This window comes from Cryptomeria japonica, chromosome 3, assembly GCF_030272615.1.
Source record: "Cryptomeria japonica chromosome 3, Sugi_1.0, whole genome shotgun sequence".
NCBI classification, from domain to species: domain Eukaryota; kingdom Viridiplantae; phylum Streptophyta; class Pinopsida; order Cupressales; family Cupressaceae; genus Cryptomeria; species Cryptomeria japonica.
This window is the reverse complement of record NC_081407.1, coordinates 252089395-252108081: the sequence shown is the minus strand read 5'-3', so window position 1 is coordinate 252108081 and position 18687 is coordinate 252089395. Positions and strand designations below refer to the sequence as shown.

Here is an 18687-nt window from a genome sequence, read left to right as displayed (position 1 = left end):
ACGTTTTTTATATAGGATAATATGATAAAAAATAATTTTGGAAGCTTCTAGATTGAGTTGATTGCCTAAGAAATGAAACCAAATATCACGTTCTATATGCATGGGTAAAAATAAAGAAATGGTAATTTCTTTTGTTCATGTTGTTTCTGAAATAATTTGATGAATTCATGAACTCACAAGTGAATATGTTTCAAATTTATACTTTTGAAATTGAATAAAATTAAGAAATTGATTTGTTGTTTGATTATAAAGATTCTTGGGATTAGAAAATGTGAACAAATCAAAATGTTTTTTCTACAAATATTTAGTCATATGTCCCATTTAATAGAAATAAATGAATGTATAATTATTTCTATGCATTTACAAATATATTGATATCAGTATTCATGTTCTAAACTATCAACCTTATAATTATCTATTAGATTTGAATTCCTAATAGTTGACATTTGTAGTCATGGTTGGAGAAGTTCATGTTTGACAAATCTATAAATAACATTATGCATGTTTGCATGGATTTTCTATTATGCATGGTATTTGGAGTGAAGCATTGTACAAGGTTATGCATGATGGAGCATGACAATGTCATGTGTAGCATACAATGCATACGTTATGTGATGAGAAGTGTAAAAATTCAAAGACTATCAAGCTAGATGCAATGTTCCAAGTGACTTATTGATTGCACTTTAAACTACTCTCTATCAAAGATGTGAAGATCTATTCAAACATATGAAATTGCAATCTTTTGAATATTTGGAATTTCATGAAACTTGTGATACTTAAATTCAATATGCTCGACTGTTATATGAAAGGCATGATTTATAGAAATTTTAAAAGAGAATTAATAGTTACAAAGAATCATTAACATATCTTTAGCCAAAATCAAATGATTTAATATATCTGAAAAACACATAATTTCAACTTATCTGATATACTCTAGCTCTATAATAATTTATAAAACACTTTTCTACTTTTTTAAAGACCATCAACCATCCAACATTAATGGTTAGCCAAAAGCATACCAACTATTGCAACAATCATATTTCCAATTATCAAAACCAAGCTATGGCAAACATATTTAATCCAATATTCAAGAATTTAATATTTCACTCATTATTGTATTTAAGAAAAAGTGACGTTAATTAGCACTTTCCCAAGGGAAAAGAAAATAATTGAAGTGGATGTGGGAAGAGAAGCATCAGAAACCGCGTCGATCCATAAAATAACAGATGAAGAAACATTTTAATTAAGAGAGTTTTGACGACTTTACTAAATTTAGTGCCCTTCAACTTGTGTGTAGCGGCAACTAGTTATTCGACTATGACGATTTACTAAACAGACATTTAAATTGGCCTTGTGTGTGATTTTCTAAGGAGCATTAAGTCGCAGGCTTAGCGAAAGACAGCACAGTTGTTTGTTTCTTCCCATCTACAAGCTCGTTTGGATTTTATCAACAAACCTAACATGGTGTGATGATTAAGTTGAATACATCTTTTGGTATTAAAGTCGTCTGACCTAGACGTAAGAATCGGATTATTAAACATATTTTTATTGAAAGAAAATTATTGCATGAGATAAGATCGCTTGCATGGTTAGAATGGATGAGTGGAATAGACAGCGAAAGTTCATGGACGACGTCAGTAAATTCTGTCTTTCCACTGGTCGTTCTGTCAAATTTTTTAAGGGAAAAATCAACATCTTCATACTCAGTGTAGAAGATTCAGTAAGAGTCGGGAAGAAGCATCCTTGTGGTAAGTGAAGCCATTCTTCTATTGAAAAACATGGATCGTGATTGTGGAAGCCATGCATTAAATCATGGAAGTACCTTTCAATTTGCTAGTCAACTGGGCCGCCATTTTCGAACTTTTGTATAAGCTTAGATTCATTCCACTCTCACAATGCAAAGTCAACCATAGGAAAATGATTATAACATAGTTGTTACCAATTAATGGCTACGAGTAGCAAGCTCTTCCAACATTTTAAAAAGCCTCTTGTCTAAACTTTCAAGACCACCCACAATTGCTTCTGTAGTTAGTACACCTGTAGAGCGACCAGTCATGAGGACCCGTTGTCTGAATGTGCATGCATTACATTAGTGATCTTGTGTTTGAGTCTTGGCAATGACCAGGTGAGCTCGCCATTTTACGATAAAACTTCTCCTAAGGCACTATCAACCTTGAAAGCTGTAGTCGCCAAAGAGAAACGGATGGGCGCATCGTTGGTCGACCTCGACTGTTTCGTCAGTGTAAGATTTTTTATTAGATAACCCTTCCTTTTTCTGTTATCTAACGTACTTGTGCGATTCAACAAGTTCTTTAACTGTAGTTTGAATCTGCAGGGGTGTGATGGATCGATAATGTGGATGATTCCGCCAACATAACAGGAGAGAAAACAGCGCGTACCATGTCCAAGGCAAGTGAGAGAACATGCCCAAGTACATCATATACACACATCATGAAGAAATTAATTCTATGTAGGGATAGCCATCAATCATCATTAATCAAGAATTCAGACTCAATTTCTAGACACTTAGTGCATTATGATCTAATATTACTATGCAAAAATCAGTCAACGATTGATCATGGTACATAAATCACATAAATTCATATTATTTCCTGCATCACACATACAAAGTACATCCCTGTAAGGTTTAATACAAGCATCGATCAAAACATCTCAATTTGCATATCGTGGAAAAGAACAGTCATAACCTTTACTGCAAACGCATGACTCACACGATGTAGTTAATATTTTCCAATCAGAATATATGCACAATCACTTAATCACTAGAGTGCACAAGCATAACCAAGCACTTCAAGGTTCTATTTAAATTTTGCAACTTAAATTCAAGCAAGGGCAATCAAGAAATCATTCATTACACACATATATGCATAAATTCCCAGCACAAAAATATATGCAATAGATATTCTCCTTAGAGTAATTAATTTCTCTTCTAGAATCTTTAAATCTAGGAGAACCTTCCCTTTCTTATCAAGTGTAACAATAAATAGGAGGATCTCTTCCTCACTGCTGAAGTTGATCCACATTAATTCAACTTTTGACTCAATCTATAAGTACTTACATACACATGTTCTAAGCACTATTTGACTACAAGGTAATCCTATCAAGTGTCACAAGTTAACACAGAGAACTCAAGGCCTTAGTATGGAACCCAGAGCTCTGATACCATATGTAAAGACATCCATATAATTAAATTAACATATAGCATAAAGTACACAAAATTAAGCATAAATTATTGCCATGTGTTCAAATATACAAGATTAGAGACATGAATTTATATATTCACATAAGTTTGAATACAAAAGCCAAAAAATAAGGCATAACATAAGGAAACATATTCATTTATAATAGACCACAAGGTCAAATATAATGAGTACTTGATGTACATAGTTGATGACAATCTTGATAGGAACTCTTGTCATCTATCTCCCTCAAGCACGCCATGAGAAAGAACATTGTTGGAATGCTTTCCAGCCAGCCATGAAATATTACACTCCCTCAGTATTCTTCCTAACATGAGGAATACCAGACAATACACAAAGATGCCTAGCAATCTAAAATGGGTGGCAATAATAGAATTTGTGCAACATGACATATATAAATTTAAATGTTAATGTAACAATGTCATGATATGGCAAAGAGTAATGAAACAACAATCAAAATTATAAGAATAGACTAGTATTATAATTGATTAAATAAATCTTTGGAGAAAACATCTTTAAGCCATTTGTCAGTAGATAGATACATAGTGACAAGTTATCCCTCTCTATTAATGCATAGTCAACACTCTCCAAAACACATAAAACATAAGATGCACTAAGATTACATAATCAGATGGAAGCATCACTTCTTACTACTACCCAACATCATTTCATATATTTGAGCTCCATCCCATTCATGACTATTCAATTTAATATAATAGAATTTCATCTTATAAACAAAGAAAACACAAGATTGTATTCATGCATACATAAGAATATAGAAGCTACATGAGAAATAAGAGTAGATAGAAACACATTTAAGCATACAAGTCCTCATGTCTACTATCAAGTTTTGATTACATCTTCAAACATAGTTAATCACAAAAGATATGTCTAACATCATTCGAGTGTTTATTTCAAGATGATAATGATAAATCACATCTTATGAACGCTAAAAATACTTTTAGTCAAAATAAATCTACAATATCCCTATAATATTCGATGGTTTATAAAATACTCTCTAACACTAAGCAAACTTTTTCTTTATCTTTTTAATAAGTTCATGAATAACCCAAATGGATAATAACTATAAGCTTAATAAAAAATGTTAACATCTTGAGCTTAGATTTAATACATTATAAATATTTTCATAATTCCGACTTCATTTTAGATCAATCTTAACATAAGTCTTCCCATTCAACTAGGCCAAGATGCTAATCAAAATGATATTTAATACATAACTATAGTTATCAAAGATGAACACTATACCATGTGTTATACAAAGATAGATGTCAAAGATAAAATAAGTTGTCTCTATGATGTTCATTCCAATATCTTACATAGGTTCTCATTTTGGTAAGAATTAAGTTGTGTAAATTGTTGTATATTTCCCTAAATACTTCAAGAGAAGTTCAACTAATCAAATCTTACAATTATACTAGAACTAGGGGAGAGGAACTAGTAGTCATGAGGGATAACTTCGTCAACATGTAGCCATCACATGGAATATCGTAAGACCTCCATTTTTTCAAAAACGTAAAATGGATACTTAACTATCTGCAACAAAGGTTTGAAGATGTGACTCATCATGCAGCTCATCAAAATAATGTGTCTAGTGCGAAGTGTCCAAAAAATGACTTTTAAAGATTCGACCAAAACTTAATCTAAAAATCCCTCATAGTTGAATTAAAAAAAATCATTTGTAATTAGTACAATATTGTATTTTTATGTTAAATATAACTTATATGCAACTTAAATGGATCAAATACCTATTAGTAATCATAAGTGTGTTCTATCTCTAACTTTTATATTCAACACCACAAAAAATTATTTGTTGTTATAAAAACAACATATTATTATATAAATACAACTTATATTGAACACAAAAGGACTAATTATTTGTTGAATATCTAGGCAGCTAAGAGGGGGGGAGGGGTGAATCAATTGACACTAAAAATCTTCTTCAAACTTTATTCATAGATCCAGAACAACTAGCAAAGTTAGTTAAGATAGATAAAACATGAAATCATATGCACAAAATAAGTCAGACATAATGAATAGAAGAATTTACATGGCAAACCTCAGAAGGGAAAAACCACAAAGAATGTTAATTCTCAACATAAAAATATTGGTTAAGGTACTTTTTACAAAGGATGGCTCACTACCAAAATGCTCATTGTGGGAGGGCTCACTACCAAGAAAGGCTCATTGGCGGAGGGCTCACTACCAAAGAAAGAAAGATAGAAAAGATAAACCACCACTAAAACTCAGTCTACACTACCAGAACTGCTTCCAATAACTATATGCAACACACTTCTCAAATCAACTAGATTCTTCCTTTCAATCTCGCATATCTTCTACAAAAAAAATTGCCACACAAGCTCATCCAAATCATACACATACATATACTGTCTCCAGATAAATATAATCTTCTAAGTCAACCAAGACAGAGATCTAAAATAGGTCACCACTAAACATTCTAGTGGTGGGAAGGAATGAGAAGTAGACCACATCACAACATTCTTTATCAAACACATCAACACATTACATACATTACCAATGCTAGACCCAAAACATTATGCACACACTGTACAAATGTCGTTACACAATCTCGACCTCTAGATCAAACTAGACCCCAAAATAACATTGAGTAACATCAGCAACACATCTTCCGAAGGGCCAAATCTTTCGGGAAATCACCAAACATCCATTGACATCATATACATACCTATCTTCTATTGTTTCTCAATATACGACATCTCGACCTAACTATACTACATGATTTGACATCAATGACAACATACAACATATTGCTAACATTGTTGAACACTAAAACCTATGGAAAATCCTCATATTTCATGAGAAAAAACAAGGTATATATTGTGTTCACCTTTTATATCAATGACAAGACAAATTATTAATATGAAATACTCCAATGTATATTCATTGCTACCCCAGTAGTAATACACATAAGAATAATATTTTTTCACTACGATAAGAGTACTTGTTTAAGTGAGCATCTTATTTTAGAAATGACACACTTATAGTGAATAGCTATGATATTTTATTGGAAACAAAACATGATTTATTTCACTTGTTAATGAATTTATTTATGCCTTTTTCACATAACATTTATAGGTTCTTTTGTATTCAAGCATTGGTCCATTTTGACCAACATTTGGTAATTTTTTAATTTACATGTGGATTATTTATTTACAATATATAGTATAAATATGTAGAAAAACTTGATATTATAAGCACAATTGCTATAATGACTATTGAACCCCATACAACTACTGGCCCCTCTCCCCTATGGATTTGACAAATAGTCCTTTTCTCCATAAACATGAATTCTTATAAGAAACTACAAAATATAATAATATCAATTCTCTACAACTTAATTAAATATCCTTACATACTCCTATACTTTGTGTTTAACTTAATGGAAATAAATAGATTTGATATACCTAAATTTTCATAATTACCAATTTTTCAATTCATATCTATCATAATTCTAATACTGTAACCTTCTCATTGTTTAACTTACTTAAAGATGCCCAAGTTGAGAAAATAAAGTAGACATGCACTTATTTAACCAAACACATAAGGGGCTTCCTATGCCAGTGGGGTATGCATACGCAGTCATATAAACCTAGAGCCAGAGATTGTATTATCTTCCATACAATTTAATGTACCCATTAAAATATAATATTAATTTTAATTGAAAAAGATTTGTAACTCAATATCATTTAGGTGTTTTCAATATGCTTTGACATTAAAACATAACATGTAACTCCTATCAGTTTGAACATGAGTTAAATGTTTTTAATTAATTTAAATTTTAAATGAGATTTCAAAGTTTTAAATCTCCATCTTATGAAAAGATGTTGAGACTATAATCAATTTTAAATTACAATATTTTTATGAAAAATATTAATTTTTTTTTATCAAAACTGAATAAATATAATTATAAAATAATACTTCTAAAATGGGTTATGATATAAGGCTCAACTAGAATGATCTCAAAAATATGTTACAAGTATGGACACTAAACTAAGGATAATTTGTATTTTAGGGTATGTTATTTTTTACCTTATAAATATAATCTCGATTGAATATCAAAATACATTAAAAAATGAGGGATGTTACAATATGTGACTCATTATGTAGTAGGTATAAGTTTAGGCGTGATTGAAAATATTGTTTCTGATTGACCTAGAAATCTTGATTATCATAATTCAACATTTTCTTATAGCCTTCACTTTCATTCTAGCTCCATTTGAATGAGGCTAAGTATCAAAGGGATTTGATTGCTACCATTGAGGCTCTTTAACTTTAGAATATCTTTAACAAGTTTGGAATTCTTTTTGCATGCCATTAGTTATCATATTCAACAACCAGAGTGACATCTAGAACATAAAGAAATTGGTTGGTGACTGGTGTTCCAAACATGCCTAGATCCACATTTTGTACATTAGGGAAAAAATACAGAAGTAAATTTTTTATTTTTTTTATTGCCTTGTGTAAAATCAAGTTGTAGACATATTTATTAAAATACTCATGAAAATTTGTGATCTCTCTTAGAGTCTAAGGAAATTTTTTCAAGAGCATATCTAGCCTTTCTTGATTCATCCCCTCAAGTTTCACAGATTCTTTCCTATAGATTTGTATCCTCCTCTTATTATTTGGGGAACATTTTATATATGCATACCTCATCAAGCCTTGTTTCCAAGACCTATTCTTGATATTTTTTTCTCCATTTCTCCTCCCTAAGTTTCACATAAGTGGGTTTGCTAGGGTTAATGACGTGTAATACTTAACTAGTTCAACATTTTGGTTATATTCAAACCTTGTTAGTTCAAATTACTTTAGGAAATTTGTACATTATCTCATTTGTTTCTATTATTGATGCACCCTATATATGCCCTCTCTTTCTTATTTGATAAATCTCTTTTATTCTCTTGGATTTCATCCATTGATAGAAAATAATTTATTCTCTCATATTGGTCTTCCTTGTTTTTTCCACTAGGATACCTTTATCATGGGTAAATGCCTTTGTACCCAAGTCTTATAATTAAGAATTGGTGATATTTATTAAAACATTGGGAAGGTTGTTAGATAAGGGTAAAATTATTCTAGATCAACCTCCTTGAAAGAGCTACTTTATGGTTGGAAAGATGACCAATAAAAAATATAAAGTCTTTCAAGTGACATATATGATGGTTTTATTTCAAATTTTCATTCTTTTAAAGATTCAAATTAATACAATCTTATAGAATGCTTAGGACTTTGAATGATGATCAAGATAATGAATTAATTCCTAAATAAATATCATTAAAACTATAATTACATAGATATGGACATGGGAAATATGAAACAACTTAACGTATGGTAGAAATAAAATGGTGTGACTTAGTAAACATTTGAATTGAAATTTATTATTTCTTAAGTTAGTTTTTTGGATACGAGATTGATCATACATTGCAAGATTGAAGTAAGATAAGAGAATAATAGTGGTTGTGTGGAGAATGAATGTCTTAATATGAGGAATGTAATAAATGTTAAATGTAGGGACATGCATAAGAGTACATGAGATAAGGTCAAATAGATGAGAATATGTGTAATTCAAGATAAATAATGGATAGGGAATGAGCCCAACTTTAATGAAGGTTATATTATTTTAAAATGAGCAATTATTAAGATTCTTTCAAAATGGAAAATCATTATGTTCTACAAAGGATCTATATTATCTTCTATCAAAAAATTTAATTGTCTCAACCATGTACATTTTTATCTAAAATGATCTTTTCAAATTTGTGTTCAACCATCTAAAGTATTTAATTAATAACCGAAAGATTAATCTTAGTTGAAGATAATGTTGTTGTTCGTAATTAATTCTGCAATCTGCAGAGTCGGTGAAAGGAAAGAAGCATTTTTCTAATCTCACTGTGCGATTCTTTCCATAGAAATTTTTTATAAAGAAAAAGATTTCAAACTTAATAATTCTGTTCAAAAATTTATTATACTCTTTTTTTCTTTCATTACCATAACATTGTTTCTAAGATTTTTTTCTAATTATCATCAAAATTCAAAATATCATTTGCAACCTCACCCTCCATATCAAAAGCATTTACGATTCATTTTTTAACTTTAATATATCAGTTCTATAATATTTATAAGTTCTTTAAATGCTTCCCTCTTGACACAAGCGTTTACCCCTAATATAAATTCAAACTTTTCCAATGAATTAAAATTTGCAAGCTTTATAGAGTGCTTTCCTCTTAGTATAATAATATCTACAGATTTAAACACACTGATTTTCTAAAATATTAGATGCTTAACCATTAATCACCACTCTTTTTCTAGCTGAGGCTCTAACGTTTAACTTGGAAAGGATTCTCTCGTCTTTGACTTTGTGACAAGCGGATTAAAAAACATTGACTTTCTTGATAAAAAAAATATATTAGCCGGCAACATGCCATATTATAACAATCACCATTTTGAATACCATGTTTAGAACTTTAAAATGCTATGAAAATTATTATAAATATTTGAACTTCTGTTACTGAGGCTTCTTATATTATTACCCCCAGTTGGGAGGACCAACATGGACTGTACAGCTGGGAAGGAGAGATGCAAGGGATGCAAGTCTGAGTGGCGCAAATAGCAGAATCCCTAGTCCAGCATCCAGCCTCAGTGCACTCATCACAGCCTTTAGTAATCAAGGCCTTTCTACCATGGATATGGTAGCCCTTTCAGGTAATGATTGTACACATGCTGAATACCAATTCTATCTAAATTTCTAGATAACTAAAATTATGTTTATGCTTAATGGAGTGAATCCAATCTTTTTTCAGGAGCTCATACAATCGGTCAAGCAAGGTGCACCACATTCATAACTCACATCTACAATGAAACCAATGAAAGCTAACTGCCCGAGAACTAGTGGTGACAAACACCTGTCTCCCCTAGATGTTCAAACTCCCATTGCCTTTGATAACAACTACTACAAAAATCTGAGAGTACAGAAAGGACTTCTTCATTCTGACCAGGAACTGTTCAATGGAGGATTCACCAATTCTTTGGTTACTTCGTATGCTACAAATCAAAATACTTTCTTCCGTGATTTTGCTACTGCCATGGTGAATATGGCAAACATCAAACCTCTTACCGTTACCAGTGGTGAAGTGCGCAGAAACTGTAGAAAAACCAATTAATTTAACTGTATTCTTTATATTTCGCAATAGATTGGTATGCAGCAAACTGGTTGGATTGCTTAGAGGTGTTCAAACATTATCAAGATTTAGCAGAATAAACAAGCATTGCACTACAAAGCATGCAGCAGCATTTTGATACGAATCAATTGAAACTTAAAATTATATGCCTTGTTTTACTATATTTCCTGCACAGATATGTTGAGCTTCTCAATTTTGAAAATAATAGGTTAAGTATGATTATGAATTGAAGTAGATATATATTTATTTATTTGTGAGTATATATTTATGAATTGAATTACAAAACTAATGGACTCTATTGAAGGCATTAGTATTATATTGTTAGTACTAATTCAACAATTAATAATAACTCAAGTATTTTATAAATAATTACAAAATATATCTAGTGTTAAACATTAAAATTAATGATCTAGTTGTGAGAAGTTCTTGGAAATTTTTATTTATAGTGAAAATTATGTGATGTGGAGGAATTTCATTTCGTCTAAAATAATATTATACTATAAAAATAAAAATGATTGAAATAATTCTTTTGGAAATTCAAAAATTTATAACTTGAAACTACATAGAAAATGACAGATCTTACTGGCTTGAATCATCTATAAAAAAATAATTTTTATTGTTTCAAATATCCAAAAAATGTTGATTTCAAATGTCCCAATTAGGCCAAATTGTGAGATATACTATTGTAGGATCACCTGCTCCATATATTAGATTGAATTCCCTAAAATTTTATTTCTACCATTTTATTAACAAATGAGATTGTCTGTGCAATTTGGTTTTTATTAATTTAGGTGGGGGAAGGGCCCTCAACCCTTATAATGTAGAATCAAAATCCTTCAAAGTGAAAGGTTTGGAGATCAAGCTAGCAAAACAAATACATAATTTTTTTTATTAATGTAGAGTCCAACAAAAATTAAATTTGTAGTAACAAAAAATAGAGCAACTTAAGAAACTTGAAGGCTCTAATAATAGTGTCCTAGTCTTCAACTACCTCACCCAGGCTAGCATCTCAAGCCGTCAAAGATATCATCTTCTTCCCTCTCTTCTTGTCTTCATCCCTATTCTGAGGACTACTTTTCTTCTCTTTTCTCTCAATTTTACTTCTCATAGGGACTATTCAATAATAGCCATGCACATCATATTATTGTTAATCTTGACTAGTTGCTCAAGCTTTTTTAAGTTTGAAAACTCTTTTTCCATTCCTTTTACAACCAACATAAGTCCATGGTATTTCTAATTGTTAATCTTGACTAGTTGCTCAAGCTTTTTTAAGTTTGAAAACTCTTTTTCCATTCCTTTTACAACCAACATAAGTCCGTGGTATTTCTAAATTCTCAATTCTGACTCTTAGATATTTTAGCTCTATAGCATGAACGTGCCAATTCCAAGGTGTTTCCTCCTTACTAGTGTCTCAACTCTGACCCCTAGATTTTCCATAGCAAGAACTTGCAAATTCAGAGGTATTTCCACCTTACTAGTGGTCCCTTTTTCTTCAAGCCCCTTGTCTTCCTCCTCATCATAACCTTTTAGAATGTTAATCCCATCTAGGGCTTCATAAGAGTCTATTTTATATGGTGGGGAGTGGGAAAGTGAGTACTTGGGATATGGTTTAATGGCTCATATAGGATTTTCTCATTGTCTTCATTAGCATCATCATTACAGCTAGAATCCTATGACTAGGCCTCTTTTTCCTCTCTCGAGGGATATTTTATGGGTGTTAGCAATTTTAGCTTCCATAGTGAGATTTGCAAATCTTGCAATCCTCCTATCACTAAGGAGGTAGTATTATTTGATTTAACACATTCCCCATTAGAAATGCCAATAAAAGGAGAGGGGTGGCATGAAATATCTAGGCTATTTTCATGATGATTTTTTGCCACTTTCCCTTTACCAACATGACTATTTTTAGGGCTCCATGAAATTTGTTACATGAAACTACTTAAATATATTTATAAACATTTTTCAATTAAAGGTATTGGTTGGTCACTCATGATAGTGCATGCCCATCACATGATATTGTATCACTAAATAGAATAATTTTGGGTAGTTCAATTAGGGGTTGTATCATATAGGAATGTTAACACATTTAAACATCTCCCTTAACATTAAAAAGAAATATTTATAAATTATTTAGTATGTTTATAAGCAATAATATGTAATGAAAATAATCCATAGTCATGTGAAACTCCTTAAGATACAATTATTGCCAAAAATTATCAAAATTTGATCCACATCCTAGATGGTTAGGATGGAAAACTAACCTTGAGAAAATCAAGTTTATAGATTATACAAATTAAAATAAGAATTGCATATATCCATGTGTACATGTAAGCATAAAAATGGGTTATAAGACATTACATAATTTCAAAACAATAATATGCATCAAATTTGGGAAATGAAGAAAAATAGGTCAAGTTCATTAAAGAAGGATTTTATTAGTCAAAAAGTATAAACTCAAATAATATATTTTTCATGATCAAATAAATAAACTAAAGCTCAAAATCTTGCATGAAAGTACTTGGCACATTAAAAATTCTTTAGAAGTATATATTTAGTGTAGTTTATTTTTTATATTTAAGATTATAAATAGTAGATGTTCATTAATTAAAAAATAAATAGCTCTATTTGAATAAGGAGATTTTTTTAAGAATTATAAATATCTTCATATTGAAATATTAAAAAAAGTGATCCTAGACTAATATGTGCTTTAACCTAGGATCAATTCCTTCTCTCATACAATATTTGAGGTATGAGTGGGCTTAGTTTTCTATCACACTTGGAAGAGTCATATTGTCGTAGAGTCGCATTTTTTATTTCATGTGATTGGAATTGCTTAAGTGTGTGTTTGATTGAATTAAATAAAATGAAAATCTAATATAAGGTAAAAAATATTAAACAATAAATAGAAACAATAATGCAGATCTAGAATAAAGACATATGTAGAGAAACTTGGTACTAAAATTTGGAGATGACTATGTTAGATATAAGCACTGGGCGACTATGTCTAAAGGTAAAGAAGGCTTCAAAAGATACCAAAAAATCAATCAGGCAGCTCTACACCCATCTTCAAAAAATATGGGTCAAAGTAGTAGGAAAAGGGCACTAGGTACCCTTTTCCAAGAGTTTTTGTTCATTCAAAGTCTAGCACTATCTCTCATTTTTTTCTATACTAACATATGTAACTATTTTGTTATTAAGTCTACACCTCTAGGACACAAAAAAAAATAGAAAAAATGATTATGGTGTAAAGGGAATTGATTGAGTCAGACTTTGTCGGTATCCCTACCTCCACAACAATATTGAGAAGTGATGAAGTCCATGCCCTCATAAGGAAAAAGGTTGAATCGATAATAAATGCTAAAAATGATAATATTACCTTAGGCATGTAACCCGCTCAAGGAGATCCCCATAAAGGTGGCGATGCAATGCTCTTTTAGAAGCCATACAAATGTTAATGCAATAAAATAATAATAATAATAAATGATAAACATGAATCCATAATTGAGTGTAGAATACTTGTAACTTGTTGCTATATAGATTGATCACCCACTCATTTTATGATTTCTCTAGATTGTATTAGAGTTTAGTGATTAGATGTTATGAAGGACAAAAAATATTCTTTATATAGGGGAACAAGGTTAGTTCAAGTATAGTCCAACAAATTAAAATTTAATTCAATGAAAAAGATTGGATCACAAGAGGTAAAGGTCAACACTCATAACGCCCAAAATTTTGATCCCTTTTAGCAACACTAGGGTGTTGGGTGCTTGAGTCCACTCAAAAGGGGCCCTCCAAAATGGAGAGCCAAGTATTAGGGCATTTCACATTTGATGACAATTAAGTTGAACTAGCTTATCAGTAAATTTTAGGATACTATAAAACATATATGTTCTTAAAATGAACTAGGGGAAATCACACTAAGGTAAGTGAAAAAAAGAGCATGAAATTGTTATGGTAAACAATTTACAATGCTAACATATTATATTTTTTAGTTAACAAGAAAAACAGTTATGTGAAATAAGCAATGCATTATGAGAAAAATGTGGCTAAATTGTAATTTCTTAGATTTAAAATTTATTAATAAATAAAATATCCCACAAACAACATGTATTCCCTAAATATCAATGTTAATTTTCTATGTCTATTAAATAAAAAGTTTATTTTGTATGTATCTAAGTTATTTTATTGGAAAATATTACTCATAAAAAGTAAAAAAAGTATAAGAAACATTGTATTAAAATAAGTTCAAAACTAAAATAATTTTCTACATAAAGAATATTATGATTGATTCACTTATATTTTTTTAAAATTAAAAAAGAAAAATTATTGCTATAACCAAGATAAAATTAATTCTTATTAAAAGTATTGATTTTTGAGACATATTTATATCAAAAAGAGAAAATATTTTCTTATTACCTAAATGAAATCATGATAGAAGGCTCATAACTAAGTAGGGTACAATAGTTATTACAAATAGTGTGTGAAGCAATAAAGATTCTTGGGATTGGAAAATGCAAACAAATCAAAAAGGGTTCTCTACAAATATTTAATGATATGTCTTGTTTAAGGGAAATAAACGTAGATATAATTATTAGAATGCATTTACAAATAAATAATATGTAAGGATTCATGTCCTAAACTACCAACCTTGTAGTTATCAGGTAGTTTTAGATTTCTAATAGTTGACATACAAACTCAAGGGTGGAGAAGTCCATTTTTGACAAATCTATAAACAATTTTAAATTTGTGTTCAAGGATACTTTATCATGCATGCTGGTTGCAGTGAAACATTGTACAAGGTTATGCATGGTGGAGCATAATGATGTCATGTGTTGCACACTATTTATGAAGAAGAGTGTAAAAATTCAAAGACTATCAAGACACATGCAATGTTCCGAATAATTTATTGATTGCATTTTGATTAAAAATACTCTCTATAAAAGAATTTGTGAAAATATATCTATAAATTTTGTCTGCTCTAACATATTGAACTGAAAACCTTTTGAATCTTCTAAATCTCATAATACTTGTGATACATAATTTCAGTATCTTGATCTTTATATGAAAAAACAATTTAAATAAATCTGTAAAAAATTAAAAATCATATCATTTTGATTAAATCAAATGATCTAATATATTTCACAAACAAATAATTTGAGCATATCCAATATCCTCTAACTATATTGTGCTTTATAAAACACTTTCTACTTTAAAGACCATGAGATCACTGCACTCTCGAACAATAACGCCTATCCAAAAGCAGCCTTGTAAAATATAATGAGCTTGTGCTATCTAATTCAGACAATGGCAAAACTATGTACTCCAATCATTCAAGATTTTAATATTCTGTTTTTAGTTGTATTTAGGAAAAAATGATGCTAATTGGCAATTTCGTAAGATCACATTTGCAAAGTTGTCGGAAGAAAGGATCGAAGTTGTGGATGTGGGAAGAGAAGCACGAAAACTGCGTCGATTCAGAAAACGAGTGAATGAAATTATTTAATTAAAAGAGTTTTGACTTCCTTTATTAAATATAATGTCGTATTATTTTTAGCGGCAACTAGTCATTCTGCAATGACTAAATCCTAATCAGGCATTTTAAAATTGGCCTTCTGGGTGATCTCCAACGTTGGATTACGTCACAGGTCATCGAAAAAGAAATAAAATATAAACGCGTTTTGATTTTTTCAACAAACATAACATGGCGTGATGATTAAGTTGAATATATCTTTTGATAACATCGCCTGTATGGCTGGATTTAATGAGGGGACTAGATAGCGAAAGTTTACGGACGACGTCAGTAAACTCCCTGTTTTCACTAGCCGTTCTGTCAGAATTTTTTAAATCAAAAGCCAACATCTTCATACCCAGTGTAGAAGATAAGACTAAGAGTTGGGAAGAAGCAGCCATTCTTATATTGAATAAAATGGATCGTGATTATTGAAGCCATGCATTAAATCAAACCTTTCAATTTGCTAGTCAACTGGGCCGCCATTGTTGACCTTTTTGTATAAACTTGGATTCATTCCACATGGACACTATTTTGATCTAAAGCAAAGTCAACCATAGCAAAATGATTATAGCTTAGCTGTTGGCAATTAATGGCTACGAGCAGCAAGCTGTTCCGCCATTATAAAAGGCCACTACTCTCAACTTTCAACACCACGCACAATTGCCTCTGTACTTAGTACACCTGCAGAACGATCAGTCATGAGGACCAGTAGTCTGATTGCATGTATTACGTTTGTGATCCTGTGTTCGAGTCCTGCCAGTGGCCAGCTGAGCTCGACATTTTACGATAAAACATGTCCTAAGGCACTATCAACCGTGAAAGCTGCCGTAAAAGCTGCAATCGCCAAGGAAAAACGTATGGGCGCATCATTGGTCCGGCTTCACTTTCACGACTGTTTCGTCAATGTAAGATTTTGGTTCCATTTTTCGTTAGACAATACGTCCCTTTTTTGGTTATCTAACGTTCTTATCCAACTCAACAAGTTCATTAACAGTAGTTTAAATTTGCAGGGGTGTGATGGATCGATACTGTTGGATGATTCCGCCAACATAACGGGAGAGAAAACAGCGGGTCCTAACGCCAACTCTGCGAGAGGATTCAACGTGATAGACACCATCAAGACTCAAGTGGAATCAGTTTGTAGCGGAATTGTATCTTGTGCTGACATTCTCACCATTGCTGCTCGTGATTCTGTTGTTGACGTAACTATTCTTCTTGCCTTCCTTCCTTATCATTATTATGCCAAGATTGACCATTCTATAAATTTTATTAGATCTAGTTAACACTTTGATTTAACAAAATATTACATGCTCAACCATTAATCACCAGTCTTTTTCTAGCCAACACTCTAACGTTTAACCTGAGAAAGATTTTCTGTCCTCCTTGACTTCGTAACAAACAGGGAAAAACATTGACTTTATTGATAAAAATAGATATTAGTGGGCAACATGCCATACTATAATTATCAGGGTCCCGAATACCATGTTTAGAATTAGAACTTTGAATTTGCTGTGAAAGTTATTCTTAATATTTTCATTCAGTTACGAAGTCGTCTTCTTATGTGATTATTGCCAGTTGGGAGGACAAACATGGACAGTACAGCTGGGAAGGAGAGATGCAAGGGCGGCAAGTCTGAGTGGCGCAAATAGCAAAATCCCTAGTCCCGCATCCAGCCTCAGTGCACTCATCACAGCTTTTAGTAATCAAGGCCTTTCTACCAAGGATATGGTAGCCCTTTCAGGTATATTTTATGACACATGCTGAATGCCAAATCTATGCCAAACTCAAGATAACCAAAATTCTATTAATGGTTAATCGAGTAAATCTATTGTTTTTTCAGGGGCTCATACGATTGGTCAAGCAAGGTGCACCACATTCAGAACTCACATCTACAATGAAACCAATATCAACACTGCATTCGCAACTTCTGTAAAAGCCAAATGCCCGAGAACTGGTGGTGACAACAACCTGTCTCCCCCAGATGTTCAAACTCCCGTTGCCTTTGATAACAACTACTACAAAAATCTTAGAGTCCAGAAAGGACTTCTTCACTCTGACCAGGAACTGTTCAATGGAGGATCCACCAATTCTCTGGTTACTTCCTATGCTACAAATCAAAACACTTTCTTCCGTGATTTTGCTACTGCCATGGTGAATATGGCAAACATCAAACCTCTTACCGGTACCAGAGGTGAAGTACGCAAAAACTGTAGAAAGCCCAATTAAAGTAACTGTATTCTCTATATTCGGCAGTAGATTGGTGTGCAGAAAAAACTGGCTGGATTGGTTGTGGGTTTTCAAACTTTATCAACCTCCAGTAGAATAAATAAGCATTGCACTACAAAGCATGCAGCAGCATTTTGATATGAATCAATTGAAACTTGAAAGTATATGTCTTTTTTAACTTTATTTCCTACACAGATATATTGAGCTTCTCAAATTTGATAATATTAAGTCAAATATAATTATCAAGTGAACTAGATACATATTTATTTCTTTGTGTGGAAATAATTCTAAAGGTAAATATATGTTTATTTAATTTTTTAAATAAAATAGAAGGAAAAAGAAATGGTTTCAAGTTCACGAAAGAGAAAATTTAAGCCTATGCTAATTTTCTAGAACATTGGTTGAGTTCGGTTATTCAAACAAGGAAAATCTACTAAATTATATAATTACTAAAGTAGAGAATAGAAATAAGAGTTGTAGAGATATCTAGTAATAA

The 18687-nt window shown here is 31.3% G+C and overlaps 1 protein-coding gene and 1 pseudogene across 1 annotated transcript; both read left to right on the top strand.

The window, feature by feature from the left end:
- Positions 1 to 1594: 1594 nt before the first annotated feature.
- Positions 1595 to 10435, top strand: LOC131037423 (peroxidase 4-like; annotated as a pseudogene).
- Positions 10436 to 16641: 6206 nt separating this feature from the next.
- On the top strand, positions 16642 to 18370 carry LOC131037444 (cationic peroxidase 1-like). Its single transcript, XM_057969585.2, has 4 exons — positions 16642 to 16870; positions 16976 to 17167; positions 17541 to 17706; positions 17806 to 18370. The coding sequence occupies exons 1-4, from the start codon at positions 16664 to 16666 to the stop codon at positions 18189 to 18191; spliced, it is 951 nt and encodes a 316-aa protein (XP_057825568.2). The 5' UTR covers positions 16642 to 16663; the 3' UTR covers positions 18192 to 18370.
- The last annotated feature ends 317 nt before the right edge of the window (positions 18371 to 18687 follow it).